At 44.6% G+C, this 20,409-nt stretch overlaps 1 protein-coding gene across 1 annotated transcript in view; it reads left to right on the top strand.

Moving 5' to 3' along the window:
- The first annotated feature begins 1,469 nt into the window (after positions 1-1,469).
- The window catches only part of rimkla (ribosomal modification protein rimK-like family member A), a 61,637-nt gene continuing 42,697 nt past the window's right edge, over positions 1,470-20,409 (top strand). Inside the window, exon 1 of the mRNA XM_078238546.1 lies at positions 1,470-1,632. Within this exon, the coding sequence (XP_078094672.1) occupies positions 1,470-1,632 (163 nt within the window). The remainder of the gene's footprint in view (positions 1,633-20,409) is intronic.

Below are 20,409 nucleotides of genomic sequence, written 5' to 3'. Positions count from 1 at the left end.
CGACGAATGAAAAGTCGCCTTTCCAATGTCCTTGACGTAGGGTTGGGGGGTGTGCGGTTATGAGGTGAAGCGAGACTCCATCCAGCAGCCGCGGCGACGACGGAAGATTAAAGAGAGGGTCATCTGGACTCGAAGGGTCATCTGGACTCAAAATGTCAGCTCCTTACAGATGCTGCCAGACCTGCTGAGATTTTCCAGTTATTAAAGAGAGCCATGATGCCCACCTTGGGACTTGGATGGGCACAGCAAGGCGTCTCACAACACCAGGTTAAAGTCCAACAAGTTTATTTGGGAATCACGAGCTTTCAGAACGCTGCTCCTTCATCAAGTCAGTCAAAGAGATTGGGGAGGGCGCGCGTGCGCGGGTTGCAGGCGCCCGCCCCGGGGGTTGAGGCTCACACAGGCGGGGGGAGGGGTCAGAGCGCGCGTGAACGGCTAAAGCGAAGGACAACAAGGGTTCGCTCGCTCGCGCGCGCGATGGGGGGGGGGGGGGGGGGGCGGAGTGGTGCTGGAGAGCCTCCTGCGCAGGCTCCACAAAGCGCGCCGAACGGATCGGGCGGCCGGCACGCGGGCAGCTCCGCGCGCGAACTAGAATCAGAGGGCAGAGAGCCAGGGCGCAGGCGCAGTGGAGGCTGGGCGCCTGACCAACACCCCCTCCCTCCCCCGGGGTCGCCTCAGTCACACAACAAAATCCTGAGCGCTGGCGCTGTGTCTGTCTAGCTGAGGGGAAAAAAAACACACACACAGAGCGAGATCGAAAAGGGGGGGGGGGGGGGGTGCAGAGAGCGGTTTGAGGAGCTGTTCACAGGCCGTGAGGGGGGGGGAAGAAATAACTTCAACATAAACACAAAACAAAGAGAATAACCGTCACCCGCCCTGATCGAAAGGGAGGGGGGGGGAGGAAAAACAATCACTTTCCCCTTCAGCCGCTTCGAGATTCTTCTCTTGAAGTGATTGTGAGGGGGAGAGTTTACCCCGCTATTTTCACCGTTTAATTCCCCCCTCCCTCCCCCCCCCCCAATCCCTCCTAGCTTGGTTATAAGCCGTCAGTTAGCGGCCAACCCGACCCAGGCATCGACCGACCGAAGCGGTCGGGCAGGGGCTGACATCTAGTTTAACGGTAATCTCATTTATTTATTTCGTTCTTCTTCACAGGCTTCCCACTCATCCTCTCTTCCAACATCCTCCCCCCCCCCCCCCCCCTTCCCTTCTCTTCCCCCTCCCTCTTGCAGCCCCCTCCCCCTCGGGCGGTGAAGTGGCGTCCGCCCCTCAGGAACGACGACCCCCGCTTCTTTCTCAGGCTGGCTCCGCTCCTCGCCCATCACCATCATCAGCACCAGCGGCTCCCACTCCCCGAAACCTGATCCTCTTTCTTTCTTTTCCCCCCAACCCCCTCCCCTCACCCCCTACCCCCCCCCCCCCCCCCCGCCGGGGTTGCCCGTCCGTTTTTATTTTCGGTGGCCCGAATCATGTCCGCCCGGGTCTGGTTCGTGACAGATCGCCGGATCCTGCAGGATTACCCGCAGCAGGAGATCGAGCGCGCCCTCCGACACAAATGCGCCGAGGAGGAGGTGGAATTTCGCATGGTCTTAATGGATGAGATCGTCATGACCATCGAGCAGGGAGCCTTGGGTAAGGAACACTATCAATGCTTGCTTTCTCTTCCCCCCCCCCCCCTTTTCCCCAACATAACCGGTCATTCACATTCGTTTGCTCCATTCTTCCCACTCCTGTCTTCGCGCAGTCATTATTTCTTGTATTGTGGCTGCATTTGCCATTGTTGCCAAGCACAATCTGGTTCTGAACAGGTTTATGTTCTCCTTCCAGCTCGTTGCTTCTCGACTGTAATGTGTGTTGTGCGTTCAGCGGATCACTTTTTATTTTGACCCATTCTTCCGTTAACGTAGCCTCATGCAGTGTGATGGATTGCATTGTATTTAGCACACTTGCCGAATTATCCTTGTTTGAGTTGTAGTGCGGTAGACAGGATCTCTTCCAAATGTCACTTCGACAGTTATTTGAAACATCTCTGGCAGGACGGTCGTCAAACGTCCACGTACTGTTTCTTTATATGTTCCAACTGTCAAGCTGCGGAGTAGGCAGTCACATTTTACCAGATTATTAAGATAGTATTTTATCATCAAATTAAATGGTGTTTGAATGGTGTAGGATCTTTCAAATCTCCACAATGTTTTGCTGTTAAGACTTTTGTGTTTATTCGTCCTAGCACCAAGTTCTCACTATACTGCTGCAATAAAACACGTTGTTCCCTGTGTTATACAAAAACTAGATGGAACACCCTGATTATTTACAATAACCTTTTGTAGGGCTCCCAGTCTAATGAAATTATTTAAAGGTCTTAAGGGTGCTTATAAAAATGGCCAAGTGACGGATTTTTGTGATTTATTTGTTGAGGTTTGTGTTGAAACCTATCTTTTAAACAGTGAATGCTTGTGCGTTAAAGTGTGTAGCTATCAAGAGTGCAACCCATTCGGTGCAAGACGGTAATGATCTTCTGTATCATGTACTGTGCCATGTTCCTGTTAACATTTTTCAAACCTTCAAACTTGGATTCATAGTACTTTTTGTACGACTATAGTTTCAACTGTTAACATATAACAATTCTAGTTTCTCCCCCTCCCCACCCCTCAAAAAATCTATAGTGCAGTAAGGGAATGGTAGCTACATGTACTTTACATGGAGCACAATGTCTTGATGCACATGATTAGTGGATTGGCAGGAACAGATGTAATCTCCTAGAAAAGGTATCCATTATGGTTAACCAAATTATTGTTTAATTCAAAGTAAGAAAATGATCTGAAAAAATGAATTCAAATTTTTATTTGTAGTTTCATTTTTTGCAGGGAGGGTGGTGAATGAAAGATCTGATGCAAATTTGAAACTCCAAATATAAAGCTCATGGTTTATTTAATTGAGAACCCTCACTTATCATTATGACACTAGTAGGTGAAAATCAGAAAAAAGCATTTCCAGGTTAGCTTTCTCACTGGGTGCTCGTGAATGAGTACAGTCACACAACACAACACAACAAGTCCAAAGATGTGCGGGTTAGGTTGATTGGCCAGGTTAAAAAAAAAAATTGCCCCTTAGAGTCCTGGGATGTGTAGGTTAGAGGGATTAGCAGGTAAAATATGTGGGGATAGGGCCTGGGTGGGATAGTGGTCGGTGCAGACTCGATGGGCCGAATGGCCTCCTTCTGCACTGTAGGGTTTCTATGATTCTATGAACACAGAAGTAGACCAAAGACAGAACTAACATAGAACAGAGCTATGAGAGAAATTGATTTTGCATGTGAACTGGGAATGTGCTGTCAGGATGTGGAGCAATGAAAGGGTCCTGATGAAATTTTAAATTGCAGAGGTTATCTTAACTTTAGATCAAAAGACCTGAATTATAGAATGTTACAACAGAGGAGGAGACTATTCGGTCCATTGTTCTTGTACCAACTCTTTGAAAGAAGTATGCATTTATGACATTCCCCTGTCCTTTTTGCCATAGCCCAACATATTTTCACTCTTTTGAAAGTTATTATTGAATCTGTTTCCTCCATCCTTTCAGGGAACACATTCCAGATCATAACTTGTGCATTTTTTTTCATGTTGCTTCAAGTTCTTATGTCACTTATCTTAAACCAGTGTCATAGAGTCCCAGAATTTTACAGCCCAGAAAGAGGTCCTTTGGCCTATTGTGTGCCAGCCATCAAACGTCTTTCAATTCTAATCCCATTTTCCAGCACTTGGTCCATAGCCTTGTATGCTATGGCATTTCAAGTGCTTATCTGAATGCTTCTTAAGTGTTGTGAGGATTGTGTCCTCTGGCTACTGATCCTTCTACCACTGGAACCAGTTTCTTCTTATTTACTCTATCGCAATTTTGGACACCCCTATGCAATTTAAGTTAGAAACATAGAACATAAAAACCAGGAGGTTGTGCAATCTGTATAAAAGACTGGTTTGGTCCCAGTTTGGAACATTCTGTCCTGTTCTAGTCACCGCACTTTCATGAAGAGGGTACAGAAAACATTTATTAGGATGGTTCCAGGGATACAGTACAGTTATAGAGACTGGAGAAATTATGGTTGTTCTCAGAGCAGGGAAGGCTAAGAGGAGATTTGATAGAGATATTTAAAGTCATGAATAGTTTGGGTTGAGTAAATAATGATAAACTGTTCCCAGTGGCTGAAGGGTGACTTACCAGAGGGTAAAGACTTATGGTGATTGGCAAAAGAACCAGAAATGCCACATGGAAAAAACATGTTTACACAATTGTCAAGATTTAGCATTGTCTGATAGGGTGGTGGAAACTGATTCACTTGTAGTCTCTGAAAGAGAATTTAATAAATTTTTGAAGGAAAAAAATTACAGGGATGTGAGGAAATGGGGGAATGGGTGAGGTCCTTGCAGGTCCACTGGAGCCTGTAAAGTTTGTTGCTCAAAGCTTTTAGAAGGCATGTTTCTACAGCTTAATTTCCTTAAGGGGAATTTCACAGTAACTTCATTGCAGTGTTAACGTAAGCCTTACTTGTGACTAATAAATATACTTCACTTTAATATTTAAATATCAACACTGTATTTGACTCCTAACTGAATGGAAGAAGTATCTTTATGAAAATGCAGGATGGGTTGAATGTAATTGTTATTCCACATTTCACATATGGGCGGCACGGTGGCATTGCGGTTAGCACTGCTGCCTCACAGCGCCAGGGACCTGGTTTTGATTCCCGCCCTTGGGTCACTGTCTATGTGGAGTTTGGATATTCTCCCTGTGTCTGCGTGGGTTTCCTCCGGATGCTCTGGTTTCCTCCCACAGTCCGGAAGGCATGCTAGTTAGGTGCATTGACCCGGACTGTGGCGACTAGTCAAGGAGCATATGGCGTGCTTGCCTTCATCGGCCAGGGCATTGAGTTTAAAAATTGGCAAGTCATGTTGCAGCTTTATAGAACCTTAGTTAGGCCGCACTTGGAATATAGTGTTCAATTCTGGTCGCCACACTATCAGAAGGATGTGGAGGCTTTGGAGAGGGTACAGAAAAGATTTACCAGGATGTTGCCTGGTATGGAGGGCATCAGCTATGAGGAGAGGTTGGAGAAACTTGGTTTGTCCTCACTGGAACGATGGAGGTTGAGGGGTGACCTGATAGAAGTCTACAAGATTATGAGAGGCATGGACAAAGTGAATAGTCAGAAGCTTTTTCCCAGGGTGGAAGAATCAATTACTAGGGGGCACAGGTTGAAGGTGCGAGGGGCAAGGTTTAAATGAGATGTACGAGGCAGATTTTTTACACAGAGGGTGGTGGGTGCCTGGAACTTGTTGCCGGGGGAGGTAGTGGAAGCAGATACGATAGTGACTTTTAAGGGGTGCCTTGACAAATGCATGAATAGGATGGGAATAGAGGGATATGGTCCCTGGAAGGGTCGGGGGTTTTAGTTAAGTCGGGCAGGCTTGGAGGGCCGAAGGGCCTGTTCCTGTGCTGTAATTGTCTTTGCTGTTTGTCCTTGACTAGGGGAATTTCACAGCAACCTCATTACAGTGTTAATGTAAGCTTTACTTGTGACTAATAAATATACTTTAACATTCACTTAAGCTTCCCGCTTCATCAGCACCCCAACACACACTTCCTCCACATGGCAGCAGTGTGTGCCATTAACATGATGCACTGCAGCAACTCACCAAGACTCCTTTGACAGCACCTTCCAAATCTTTGACCTCTACCTCCAGAAGAACAAGTTCAGCAGACATATGGGAGCACCACTACCTGCAAGTTCCCTTCCAAATTGCACACCATCTTGAATTGAAAATATTTTGCCTTTTCTTCACTGCAGCTGGGTCAAAATTGTGGAACTGCCTCCCAAACAGTGCTGTCGGTATACCGACACCACACGGACTCTAGTGGTTCAAGAAGGTGGCTCCCCACCATTTTCTTTAGGGCATTTTCTTAAATGCTGGCCTTGTCAGAGATATTCATCTCAAGAATAATTAACAAGTTCTGCCCTTTGAAACTCATGTTAGCAAGCTTTAGGTTTCATGCATGTTATCATACTTTATGGCCAGCTACATTTTTTGAAGTGTAAATACTGTTGCAATGTAGGAAATGCAGAAGCTAGTTTGCATAAAGCAAGGTCCCACGTGCAGAAATGGGAATACAATTTTAAAAATTCATTCATGGGCATTGCTGGCCAGGCCAGCATTTATTGTCCATCCCTAACTGCCCTTTAGAAGCTGGTGATGAGCTGCCTTCTTGAACTGCTGCAGTCCATGTAGGTGTACCTACACCACAAGTGCTCTAAGGAGGAAGTTCCAGTGAAGGAATGGTGATATATTTCCAAGTCGGGATGGTGTGTTTCTTGGAGAGGAACTTACAAGTGCTGGTGTTCCAGTCTATCTTGTCGATAGATGGTCCACACTGTTGCCACAGTGCATGGGTTGCAGTGGGAATGAATGTTTGTGAATGGGATGGCAATTAAGTGGTTTGCTTCGTCCTGGATGGTGTCAAGCTTCTGAGTGTTGTTGGAGCTGCATTGAGGCAAGTGGAGAGAGTTCCATTACACTTCTGACTTGTGCCTTGTAGATTGTGGACAGGTTTTGGGGAGTCAGGAGGTGATTTATTTTGGTTCAGGGATAAATCTTGGCCAGAACTCTTCTGCTGTTCTTCAGATTGTACTGTGGGATCTTTCACGTCTACCTGAGAAGGGCCTTGGTTTAACATTCCACCCATGGCACCTCCTACGGTGCAGCACTTCTTCAGTACTGCACTGGAGTGTCAGCCTGATTTTTGTGCCCATTAAGTTTCTGGGATGAGGCTTGAATCTATGACCTTCTGACTCAGGTGAGAGTGCCCTCTGAGTCAGAATGAGGAATGATGTTGAGTGCATATTGAACATTATATCCTAAAATATGCAGTAGCTTATTGTATTATCAGTCGCAAAGTTTTTTAACCATGGAACTCCTCTGTTTAAATCTTGGTCCAATTAATTGTGTGCTAGTGTATCTAGTATAAAGTAAACTACTTGAACATGGTAATCTGTGATTAGTTGCATCCAAATTTTGGTGTGTGTATGACCACCCGCTCATATCTTAAAATCTGACCTACAACAAACAGTGTCATGTACATGAATGACAGGCATCACATTGCTGACAAAATGGCATTTTGTACATGAAATGGTTATCCTCAGTTTGGATGGGGGAGACAGTTCACTTTAACATGTGCTGAAAATTTCAAGTGTGTAAAGATGGCTAGCAATTGAGGAGCTAACATGCATGCACTTAATTTTTAAAAAATCTTTCCTTTCAAGAATGAAGTAAGAATTTGATACTAGTTGGTGAGAGGTTTCGGCTGAATCAGCACTTGGGATTAGCGCCTTAGAGGAATTTTGACCAAGAATGATTTCAGTTCTATGTATGGAGAATTCAGAAGGATGTGATGTATTGACTTAAACAAGAAACCTTTTTTTCTCTTATTTTCATTACTGAAGTATAATTTATTTCAGGACTTTTGATTTTACATTTTGTTGTAATTAAAACCGTTCCAGAAAGCAGTACAAAAATATTCTGAAATTGTACCTCATGTCCGAATTTACATCATACATACAAAAATATGTTTCTTTATCAGAGAAACTCAGCCCAAATCAGAATTACGTGAGTACTTTTATTTCTAGTCTGATCTTCCTGCAATACGAAGCAACAGTTAAACAGTTTAATTATTGGTTTTGAATTTGTGCTTCAAAAATCACTGTTCAACTTCTATTCAATATGGTTGACTTGTAACTGTTCTTCGAAATGGCCTAACAAGCTACTTAGTTCAGGGCAATTAGGGATGGGCAATAAATGTTGATCCAGCCAGCGATGCCCACATCCCATGAACAAATAAAAAACAACTAACATCTATGATTAAAAATGTAAAACCAATTTCAGTTGAGATGTTTTGTGCAACACTCTGTTCATTTCAGTTCAGTCATTGCTTTGAGAAATTGTAGTGTTGAATAATCTTATTATCTTTTTAATTGTTGAAGGGTTCATTGCATATCTAAAGCTGCAATTATCCTTTTTCTTACCCTAAATTGCTTTGAGTTTCTTTCACACACTTGTGCCAGACACATTTGTTCAAGACATTTCACCTTTTTTCCAAATTTGAATGCAAATTTCAACATTCATTGTTTTGCAGTCATTTTCATGGAGCTAGGCAAACATTGAAGCTTCAATTTTTAAAGATTTAGTCTTCTCTTACTGGAAATTTGATTGTTAGGGTGTTGATATTTTCTTTCCAAATAATGATTTTAATGGTGTTGTCATTGGTTTGTTGGTGCAGTTTGGATGCTTTCATACAAATAGGAGGCAATATCTAGTGGTTGAATGACCATAGAATGCAGTAAGCATTCCTTGTGGTATTACTAGTCACCTGGCTGCCTTTTCAGTTGGGCAGTGATGTGTGCTGCAGGAAGAGCTGAAACAGCCTTCAGGCTGTAACTTTTATTTTCCTGCCCTTTTTGTCTTGAAGCTTGTTTTTAAATTTCTCAATGTACTCTGTAAAGATACAGCAAACTGGGCAACATTTGTTGCTTCGTTATTATTTTGAACTTATGAGACATACTTGCTTGTATGTTTAATCAAGACTGGTAATAGCAGTGATATCTCTGCTGAATCACTTGTAATGACTGCATAAATGCATTCTGTATTGATCTTCCGATTGCTCTGAAATGAATATATTGGATGCCTTTGAATTAGTTACTGTGCTATCTGCAGACTTTCTATACAAGCAAGGTCCAGATATACAACCTGAGCACTTAGGCTGCACTCAAGTTACACAGGAAGTTAATGGAGACATCAGATGTTCTGTGGCAAGGTTTGAAACAAATCCTGGCCTCTCGAAAGCTTCAGTGTAAGAAACATTAGGTCGGTGTCTGTGCTGTGGTGCAAATGCATGTATATTTTATTGGGGTCCTGCTCACATCAAGACTTCTAACAGTTTTTACAAACTGACTTTCACAAATGCCTGTGTATGTGGGTCACATTGTATGATATTGGATCATACAAAAAAGAATGTTTCAAATTCAGTCTTTGGTCTTCAGTGTCTAGTCAATCTAAACTGAGGTGGGTGGGGTGGATGTGGGGCATTGGGGTTGCTATCATTTTTATTTGTATTTTTATGCTTGAGAGAAGAACAGATTGGCAAGAGCCTTGTTTGCTCTTTAGTGACCCTTGTCGGAGTGTGTAAATCTGTGGATATTGCGTAAGCATAGGATTGATGTCAGTTAAAGTTTATTTATTAGTCACAAATAAGGCTTACATTAACACTGCAATGAAGTTACTGTGAAATTCCCCTAGTCGCCACACTCCGGCGCCTGTTCGGGTCAATGCACCTAACCAGCACGTCTTTCAGGATGTGGGAGGAAACCGGAGCACCCGGAGGAAACCCACACAGACACAGGGAGAACGTGAAAACTCCACACAGACAGTGACCCAAGCGGAAATTGAACCTGGGTCCCTGGCGCTGTGAGGCAGCAGTGCTAACCACTGTGCTACCATGCCACCGTGTGATACCATTGTGATTAAAAAGACTGTTATGGCTCACCCACAATAAGTAGATTCAGGGCCCAGTAACAGGTACATTTGGAACTCTACCCTCAGTTACTTTGGAGACAAGAGCAAAGATTTTAAAAATTGGAATGAGGGAAAAACTACTCTGCTTAACTAATTATATTTGCATTGATAAGCCAGCAATTTTGAAATTGATCTGCTGTCCTTGGAAGTGTTAAGTGCTTTAATAGCTCTGACTTTAACCACGTTATAACTTGCTATTAGCCATGCAGAGATTATTTCACCAAATCCCTTCATGATTTTAATAGAAAGGTGAAACAAGATGAAGTACTTAAAAGAGGAGGTATCAGAGGAGTAGGGGAAAAGGTCACGTTGAGTTTGGTGATGAAAATCTCACCACCACTGGTGGTTGTTTCAGGACAAACGTTGGAAAGTGTATCCAGGCAGGGGCAAGATGCCAGCATTCGTGAGCCGAGATTCCAACAAGGCCATGGAGTCAGTGCAACCATTCATACCTTGTTAGCAATTCAGAGGATATTCCAGATATCACTCCCTACTTCCCTCTTTTTAAATTTAGTGCTTTTCTTTGATTGAAAGAATAGAATCATAGACTAATTACAGCACAGAAGGAAGCCCACCCTGTTTTTTTTTGGCTGGCTCTTTTGCAAGAGAAATCCACCAAGTGCCATTCTTCTGCCTTTTCCCTGCAGCCCTGCAAATCTTTCTTCTCTAGATAATCTAATTCTCTTTTGAAAGCCACAATTAAATCTGCCTGCACCATACTGTCAGGCAGTGCAATCCAGATCCTAACCACACACTGTATAAAAACAAAAGTTTTCCTTGTGTTGCAGTTGCTTCTTTTGCCAATCACCTTAAATCTTTGTTGTCTGGTTCTTGATCCTTCCCCCTGTGGGAACAATTTTACTTTATCTACTCTGTGCTGAACCCTTATGATTTGAATATCTCCATCAAATTTCCTCTTGATTTTCTCCAAGGAGAATAGCCCTGCATCGTCAATCTGTTTACTTAACTGGAATTCCTTATTCCTGAAACCATTCTCATGAATCTTTCCTGCATCCTTTCCAATACCATCACATTCTGACCACTGTGTAATGTTTTTGCTTCCCTGTCCCTTTGTAATTACAATCAGAGTCATGTTATGTAAAGCAAGACCCCTCAGCATCAAAAAAATTAGCCTTGCATTTACAAAATGGTTTTACCAATGCTTGGGAGGGAAATCTGTGGAGCAATGCAGAAAAAAATGAGAGAAGAGATGCAGTCTAGTTTTGATCATTCCTTCACAATGCTGAGTTAGTACAATAAATTGATGAGAGAAAATATCTGTTGTACTGGGGAATCACTCTGCCATTCATCTCTGCCCCTCAGCTAATCTGATGCTGAAACCTAAACCCATGCATCTGTTACATCTGAACTCAAATATCCAATTAGCCTATATTGTAATTTGTACCAAGCCCCATTTACCCTTTGGGCAAGATATTCTGTCTGTTCACACCGATGAGATCTTTTGGTCCTGCTGTCGGCGTGCCCTCACTGTGGGTTTCCTGGTGGCATGGGGTGGATTCAAAGGGAAATCCCATTGACAGCAGCGGGAAAATCCCACCTTCAGCCAGTAATTTGGGGGGGGGCTCCCAGGACAGCAGTGCCAGGGACTTCTCTTCAAATTCCTGAACAGCCTCTCTCCCCTTTATCTCTGTAACCTCCTCCAGCCCTACAACTTTCAGACCCCTGCTTGTCTCCCAGAAAGCCCACCAACACCTCTACTTGCTCAGGAGGCTAAGGAAATTCGGTATGTCTAAATGACTCACCAATTTTTACAGGTGCACCATAGAAAACATCCTTTCTGGATTCATTACAGCTTGGTGTGGCTGCTGCTCTGACCAAGACCGTAAGAAACTACAAAGGGTTGTGATCGTAGCCCAGTCCATCATGCAAACCAGCTCCCATCCATTGACTCCATCTACACTTCCCTCTGCCTCAGAAAAGCACCCAGCATGATCAGGTATCCTGAATATACTCTCTACCAGCTATTTCCATCGGGAAATAGATACAAAAGTCTGAGATCACTTACCAACCGACTCAAGAACAGCTTCTTCCCAATTGCCATCAGATTTTTGAATATATTAAGCTGACCTTTCTCTACATCCTAGCTGTGACTGTAACATTACATTCTGCACCCTCTCCTTTCCTTCTCCCCTACGTACTCTGTGAACACTGTTTTGTCTGTATAGCACGCAAGAAACAATACTTTTCACTGTGTCCCAATAAATGTAACAAATCAAATCTATGATTTGGAATCTCTTTCCTACACCTCGCTAACTCTTTCTCTTCTTAACCAAGCTTTGCCCGCCATAAAATCTCCTAATGTGTCAAATTTTGTTTAATAACGCCTATGTAAAGCACTGTCGATATTTCACTGCGTTCATAGAATCATAGAATTTTTACAGTGCAGAAAGAGGCCATTTGGCCCATCAAGTCTGCACTGACCACAATCCTGCGGAGGCCCTTAACCCCATCTATTTACCCTGCTAGTCCCCCTAACACTAAGGGGCAATGTAGCATGGCCAGTCAACCTAACCTGCACATCTTTGGAGTGTGGGAGGAAACCGGAGTACCCGGAGGAAACCCATGCAGACACTGGGGGAACGTGCAAACTCCACACAGACAGTGACCTGCTGGCTGAAATTGAACCTGGGTCCCTGGCACTGTGAGGCAGCAGCACTCTGCCACGATGCTACCCAAGGTAATGTTGCCACAGTCCCAGATGACCATAGGCTGCTATCCCCTTTTGAGGGGGAGAGCTGACTGGTAGTGATTTAACCTAAGGATCACCACACCTCAGGCGAGGGGCAAGGTTGAGAAGGCGAGGCCTTCATGAATAACCTCAGTCGGTATGGGAATTGAACCTGCGCTGTTGGCATTGCTCTGCATCAGCTGTCCAGCCAACTGAGCTAAACCGACCCAAGGTGCTATATGATTGCAAGTTGTTGTTGCTAACGATTTGCTCTTTTCTTTCTTGCCTTTTTCTCTGACCCTCCTCACCTGCTAATCTGAGACCTGGAAATGTCACAGAGTTCTGACTCGGGTCATGGTGCGTTGTTGGTACTGCAGCACCTGCACCTGTACAAAATCATAGAATCATAGAAACCCTACAGTGCAGAAGGAGGCCATTGGGCCCATCGAGTCTGCACCGACCACAATCCCACCCAGGCCCTACCCCTACATATTTTACCCGCTAATCCCTCTAACCTATGCATCCCAGGACACTAAGGGGCAATTTAACATGGTCAATCAACCTAACCCGCACATCTTTGGACTGTGGGAGGAAACCGGAGCACCCGGAGGAAACCCACGCAGACACGAGGAGAATGTGCAAACTCCACACAGACAGTGACCCGAGCCGGGAATCGAACCTGGGACCCTGGAGCTGTGAAGCAGCAGTGCTAACCACTGTGCTACCATGCACTACTAAGCAGCTTTCAGCAGTTCAATTTGTATATTAAGCAGTTTTTTTTCAAACGACCTATTGTATAGCTTGTATGATGTTCACTAGATAGTGACCCAAATTTCCTTTTTGGTAATTTGTAGTAGTTGATGCAAGAGCTTTCCGTTCATCCACAGTAAAATCATTGTCAGGATTGAAATGTTTCCCTTCGGCTTGGTTTAGCTTTGCGTACTTGATGTACTGTACTTTATTGAGCCAAATTCAGACGACATGGTTGCCAATTCAAAAGCTTATTGTTACAGCAGTTAAATTTAAAGATTAAATATTCAAACTTTGCACACTTTTGGGTGCCTGTCTGGGTTTAGGGATGAAACAAATAATCTGCTCCCAGACTTTTGCCAGTGTAATTGTAATTGGTCATCAGTTGAGAACAGCTTGGGTGGGCGACCCTTCAATTTTTCTTACTTTGTTGGGGAAAGTTTCTCCCAAAAGTCTAGTGATCAGCATTTGTGCTGTAGGAGCTCATGGAAATGAGCACCTACTTTGTTCTACTCTTGGCACAGCTTGTGATGCCACAATGTGCTGTTTTACTTTTACATTCCTTACTTGCCAAATGAAGAAACTTCTGTTGAATTTAAATGAGGAGGAGCTTCTGTAAATTGTTTTGTCGGAGCCAAGCCATTTAGGTTTTAAAGCCAAACGTGGTGTTCTGAAAAATTATTTTCAATCCTGTGCTTGGGCATTCACCATTCAGATGGATTTGAGATAGAACGTAGTTGGATTAGAATGTACTGTAGCCTCTAACCAAACTTTGGTTGGGAAAGTCCAATTATTAATTTTTTTTTTGGATGGTGTTAAGACCTTTCAACCTAAAATATTTGAGGATGTGGACTTAGGCCAAGATAGTAACGTACATACGTGCAAAATGTAAGTGAAACCTTTTAGCAATTTGAAGTTTTTGGATTCTAGATGACCACGAGCATATCTGGGAACTTTCCTATCAAATTTTCCTCTTCCTGAAGCTGTTGATTATTTACTGGGATGTAGTTTTATGGGTCCCATCTCTGGGACAACAGGGCAAAATTAGGGGTGGCAAGGTGGGGAGATCGTAACTAGCATTGCTTGCATACTTCCAGTGAGAGGGACCATTGTACTTGGAGATTAGTAATGGTGGCTAATTTTCTCTTTCTGTTCGCTCAGCACAGACTAAAGATGGAACTGGAGTCACACCTGATCTGTGTGGTTTACCTATTCCATTGCCTTAGGCTGAGTAACTGGGACACGAAGATGCTTTGCCCTCTACTCTATTTCTGCATTAAATGCCCTTTGCTCAAAGTCTGCTATTTGGCCAAACTCATCTCACCTGCTGCAGTGTTTTAGGTGTTAACATGCAAATTCATTTCATGTCTATTGTTGTGATGGGTAGGTTATTTATATAAGGCTGTCTGCAGCCTTTTACCCAGCTGACCAAGCTCCTTCTCTGCCTGTCCTCTCTCATCCTGTTGGATGGGACTGCCCCTGTTGGTTCAGTTCTCAACTATCCTGTCATAGCCAGGGAATCACATGCGCTCCAGGGAATCACACACAATGGCTTCTTGTTCTGCTCTCACCCCATTACCTCTGGAGACCTCCAAGGATCATCCTTGATTCCCTTATTTCTCATCCATGTGCAACCCCTTGATGATGTGGAGATGCCAGTGTTGGACTGGGGTAAACATAGTAAGAAGTCTCACAACACCAGGTTAAAGTCCAACAGGTTTATGTCCTGAGGCATGGTACATTGGGGAGACCATGCAGACGCTACGACAACGGATGAATGAACACCGCTCGACAATCACCAGGCAAGACTGTTCTCTTCCTGTTGGGGAAGACTTCAGCGGTCACGGGCATTCGGCCTCTGATCTTCGGGTAAGCGTTCTCCAAGGCGGCCTTCACGACACACAACAACGCAGAGTCGCTGAGCAGAGACTGATAGCCAAGTTCCACAAACATGAGGACGGCCTTAACCGGGATCTTGGGTTCATGTCACACTATCTGTTAACCCCACGACTTGTCTGGGCTTGCAAAATCTCACTAACTGTCCTGGCTGGAGACAATACGCATCTCTTTAACCTGTGCTTAACCCTCTCTCCACTCACATTGTCTGTACCTTTAAGACTTGATTACCTGTAAAGACTCGCATTCCAACCATTATTTTGTAAATTGAGTTTGTGTCTTTATATGCCCTGTTTGTGAACTGAAATCCCACTCACCTGATGAAGAAGCAGTGCTCCGAAAGCTAGTGGCTTTTGCTACCAAATAAACCTGTTGGACTTTAACCTGGTGTTGTGAGACAACCCCTTGATGACATCATTCAAAAATACAATGTCAGGTTTCACACATTGCCACAATTTAAGAAGATGTGAAGGTCCTCGAGGAGGTGCAGATTTATGACTCCAGAGATGAGGGAATTTAGCCAGAAGGTTAGGTTGGAGAAGTTGGGGTTATTTTCTTTGGTGCTAAGTTGAGGGGTTATCTGATAGAAATGGGGAAATTACTGGGATTTAAACCCGATAAATCCCCAGGGCCTGATGCTTAGAGCACTTAAGGAAGTGGCCCTAGAAATAGTGGACGCATTGGTGATCATTTTCCAGCATTCTATAGCCCTGGAGGAGTTCCAATGGACTGGAGGGTAGCTAATGTAACCACACTTTTTAAAAAAAGGAGAGAGAAAACGGGGAATTATAGACCGGTTAGCCTGACATCAGTGGTGGTGAAAATGCTGGAGTCAATTACTAAGGATGTAATAACTGAGCATTTGGAAGGCGGTGACAGGATCGATCCAAGTCAACATGGATTCACTAAAGGGAAATCGTGCTTGACAAATCTTCTGGAATTTTTTGAGGATGTGACCAGTAGAGTGAACAAGGATGAACTGATGGATGTTGTGTATCTGGACTTTTAAAAGGCTTTTGACACGGTCCTGTACAAGAGATTAGTGAGCAAAATTAAAGCTCATGGTATTGGGGGTAATGTATTGATGTGGATAGAGAACTGGTTGGCAAACAGGAAGCAGAGAGTGGGAATAGACGGGTCTTTTTCAGAGTAGTAGGCAGCGACTAGTAGGGTACCACAGGGTTCAGTGCTAGGACCCCAGCTATTCACAATATACATTAATGATTTGGACGAAGGAATTGAATGCAGAATTTGCAGATGACACGAAGCTAGATGGTAGTGTGTGCTGTGAGGAGAATGTTAAGAGGCTGCAGGGTGACCTGCAGGCTGGCTGAGTGGGCAAATGCGATATAATGTGGATAAATGTGAGATTATCCATTTTGATGGCAAAAACAGGAAGGAAGATTATTATCTGAATGGTGGCAGTTTAGGAAAAGGGGAAGTGCATCGTGACCTGGGTGTCATGGTGGAACAGTCGCTGAAGGTTAGCATGCAGATACAGCAGGTGGTGAGGAAAGCTAATGGCATGCTGGCCTTTATAGCAAGACGATTTGAGTATAGGAGTAAGGATGTCTTGCTGCAGTTATACAAGGCTTTGGTGAGACCACACTTTGAATATGGTGTGCAGTTTTGGTCTAGTTTGAGGAAGGACATTCTTGCTATTGAGGGGGTGGAGCAAATGTTCATCAGACTGATTCCTGGAATGCCAGGACTGGCGTATGAACAGAGACTGGATCGACTGGGCTTGTACTCGCTGGAATTTAGAAGAATGAGAGGGGATCTCAGGGATGCATATGAAACCCTGATGAGACTGAAAAGGCCAGATGCGGGAAGAATCTTCCCGATATTGGGGAAATCCAGAATTAGGGGTCACAGTCTAAGGATAAGGGATATGCCATTGAGAACTAAGATGAGGAAGAACTTTTTCATTGAGAGTTGTGAGAAGTTGGCGTTATTTTCTTTGGTGCTAAGTTGAGGGGTGGAATTCTCTACCACAAAGTTACTGGGGCCAGTTCATTAAACATGTTCAAGAGGGATATGGATGTGGCCCTTGCAGCTAAAGGGACCAAGGGGCATGGAGAGAAAGCAGGAGTGGGATACTAAAAGTGCAGGATCAACCATGATCATATTGAATGGTGGTGTAGGCTCGAAGGGCCGATTGGCCTACTCCTGTACCTATTTTCTATATTTCTGTGTACAAAATTATGATATATTTAGATACGGTAGATGACAAAAGCTGTTTCCATTAGCTGATGGTACAAGGGCTAGGGGACACAAATTTCAGGTTTTGGGCAAGTGATTCAGGCGGATGTGAGGAAGAACTTTTTTACATAGCGAGTGGTAATGCCCCTGGAACTCTAACTACAAGGCTGTTGGAAGTAGAGATGATAAATTATTTCAAACAGAAAGTGGTTGCACACTTAAGGGAAATAAACTTGCAGGGCTATGGGGATAGAACGAGGGCTGATTGAATTGCTGTACAAGAAGCCACCACGGACTTGATGGATTGAATGGCCTCCTGTAAATGAATTACTCCGTGTACTGATGACATCCAGCTCTAATTTTTTTAATTTAGTGGAATATAAATTTCATTGGCAAAGCAAGCATTTGTTGCCCTTCCTTAATTGCTCTTGAGAAAATGAGAATGTGCTAATTTCTTGAATTGCTGTCGATCCACCCATGTGTTGTTAGGAAGAGAGTTCCAAGGTTTCAATCCAGTGACATTGAAGGCATCACAATGTAGTTCTCAATCAGAATGGTGTGCAGCTTGGAAGGCTATATGCTGGTGATAGTGTCCCCATTCATTTGTCCTCCTAGGTGGCAGAGGTGGTGGGTTTGGAAGGTGCTGTTGAGCAGGTGGTGATGTTCCCATGAATCTGCTGTCCTTGTCCTTCAAGATGGAAGTGGTTGTGGATTGGAAGGCGCTGTCTAAGGATCTTTGGTGAATTGCTGCAGTGCAACTTGTAGATAGTGCACACTGCTGCTACTGACCGTTGGTAGTGGAGGGATTGAATGTGGATGTGGTGTCAATCAAGCGGGCTGCTTCGTCCTGGATGGTGTCAAGCTTCTTGAGTGTTGTTGGAGCTGCACCCATCCAGGCAAGTGGGGAGTATTCCACCACACTCCTGACTTGTGCCTTGTAGGTGGCGGATAGGCTTTGGGGAGTCATGAGGTGAGTTACTCACCGCAGTAGTCCGAGCCTCTGACCTGCTGTTGTAGCCACTGTGTTTATGTAGTGAGTCCAGTTGAGTTTCTGGTCAATGGTAACCCAAGGATGTTGACAGTGGGGGAATTCAGTGATGGTTACGCCATTGAATGTCAAGGGGCGGTGGTTAGAGTGTCTTTTATTGGTGATGGTCATTGCCTGGCATTTGTGTGGCGCCAATGTTACTTGCCACTTGTCAGCCCAAGCCTGGATATTGTCCAGATCTTGTTGCATTTGAACATGGACTGCTTCAATATCTGAGGAGTCGCGAATGGTGCTGAACATTGTGCAATCATCAACAACATCCCCACTTCTGATCTTATGACGGAGGGAAGGTCATTAATGAAGCAGCTGAAGATTGTTGGGCCTTGGACACTACCCTGAGGGACTCCTGCAGAGATGTCCTGGAGCTGAGATGACTGACCCTCCACAACCACAACCATCTTCCTATGTACCAGGCATGACTCCAATCAGCGGAGAGTTTGCCCCCAATACCCATTGATTCCAGTTTCACCACGGCTCCTTGATGCCACACTCAGTCGAATGCGGCCTTGATGTCAAGGACTGTCATTCTCACCTCACCTCTGGAATTCAACTCTTTTGTCCATGTTTGAACCAAGACTGTAATGAGGTCAGGAGCTGAGTGACCCTGGCAAAACCCAAACTAGGCGTCACTGAGCAAGTCATTGCTAAGCAGGTGCTGCTTGATAGCACTGTTGATGACCCCTTCCATCACCTTACTGATGATGGAGAGTAGACTGATTGGAGGGTAATTGGCTGGATTGGACTTGTCCTGCTTTTTGTGTAAAGGACATACCTGGGCAATTTTCCACATTGTTGGGTAGATGTCAGTGCTGTAACTGTACTGGAAGAGCTTGGCTCGGGGAGCGGCAAGTTCTGGAGCATAAGTCTTCAGTACTATTGCTGGAACGTTATCAGGGCCCATTGCCTTTGCAATATCAAGTGCCCCAACATTTCTTGATATCACGTGGAGTGAATTGAATTGGCTGGAAGCTGGCATCTGAGATGCTGGGGACCACTGGAGGAGGCCAAAATGGATCAACCACTCAGCACTTCTGGCTGAAGATTGCTGCGAATACTTCAGCCTTATCTTTTGCACTGATGTGCTGGTCTTTTCCATCATTTAGGATGGGGATATTTGTGGAGCCTCCTCCTCCAGTGAGTTGTTTAATTGTCCACCACCATTCTCGACAGGATGTGGAAGGACTGCAGAGCTTAGATCTGACCTGTTGGTTGTGGGATCGTTTAGCTCTGTCTATCACTTGTTGTTTTTGCTGTTTGGCATGCAAGTGGTCCTGTTTTGTAGCTCCACCAGGTTGACACCTCATTTTTAGGTATGCCTGGTGCTGCTCCTGGCATGCCCTCCTGCACTCTCCATTGAACCAGGGTTGATCCCCTGGCTTGATGGTAATGGGGGATATGCCGGGCCATGAGGTTGCAGATTGTGCTAGTGTACAATTTCGCTGTTGTTGGCCCACAGCGCCTCATGGATGCCCAGTCTTGAGTTGCTAGATTGGCTCAAAGTCTGTCCCATTTAGCATGGTGATAGTGCCACACAACACGATGGAGGTTATTCTCAATGTGAAGGTGGGACTTTGTCTCCGCAAGCACTGTACGGTTGTGACTCTTACCGATACTACCATGGACAGATGCATCTGCAGCCAGCAGATTGGTAAGGATAAGGTCAAGGATGTATTTCCTCTTGTTAGTTCATTCACCATCTGCTACAGACCCAGTCTAGCAGTTATATCCTTTAGGGCCTGACCAGCTCGATCAGTAGTGCTTCTGCCGAGTCAGTCTTGGTGGTGGACATTGAGATTCCCCCACCCAGAGTACATTTTGCGCCTCTGCCACCCTCAAGTGCTTCCTCCAAGTGTTGTTCAACATGGAAGAATATTGATTCATCAGCTGAAGGAGGACGGTAAGTGGAAACCAGAGAGAGGTTTCCTTGCCCATATTTAACCTGAAGCCATGAGATTTCTTGGGGTCCGGAGTCGATGTTAAGGACCCCCAGGGCAACTCCCTCCTGACTGTATACCACTGTGCCGCCACCTCTGCTGGGTCTGTCCTTCTGGTGGGACAGGACATATCCAGGGATGGTAATGGTGGTGTCTGGGCTGTTATCTGTAAGGTATGATTCCGTGAGAATGACTCTGTCAGGCTGTTGCTTGACTAGTCTGTGAGCCAGCTCTCCCAATTTTGGCACCAGCCCCCAGATGTTAGTAAGGAGG

The sequence above is a fragment of the Mustelus asterias genome, chromosome 22 (genome assembly GCF_964213995.1).
Source record: "Mustelus asterias chromosome 22, sMusAst1.hap1.1, whole genome shotgun sequence".
Lineage (NCBI taxonomy): Eukaryota > Metazoa > Chordata > Chondrichthyes > Carcharhiniformes > Triakidae > Mustelus > Mustelus asterias.
This window is presented reverse-complemented; position numbering and strand designations above follow the sequence as displayed.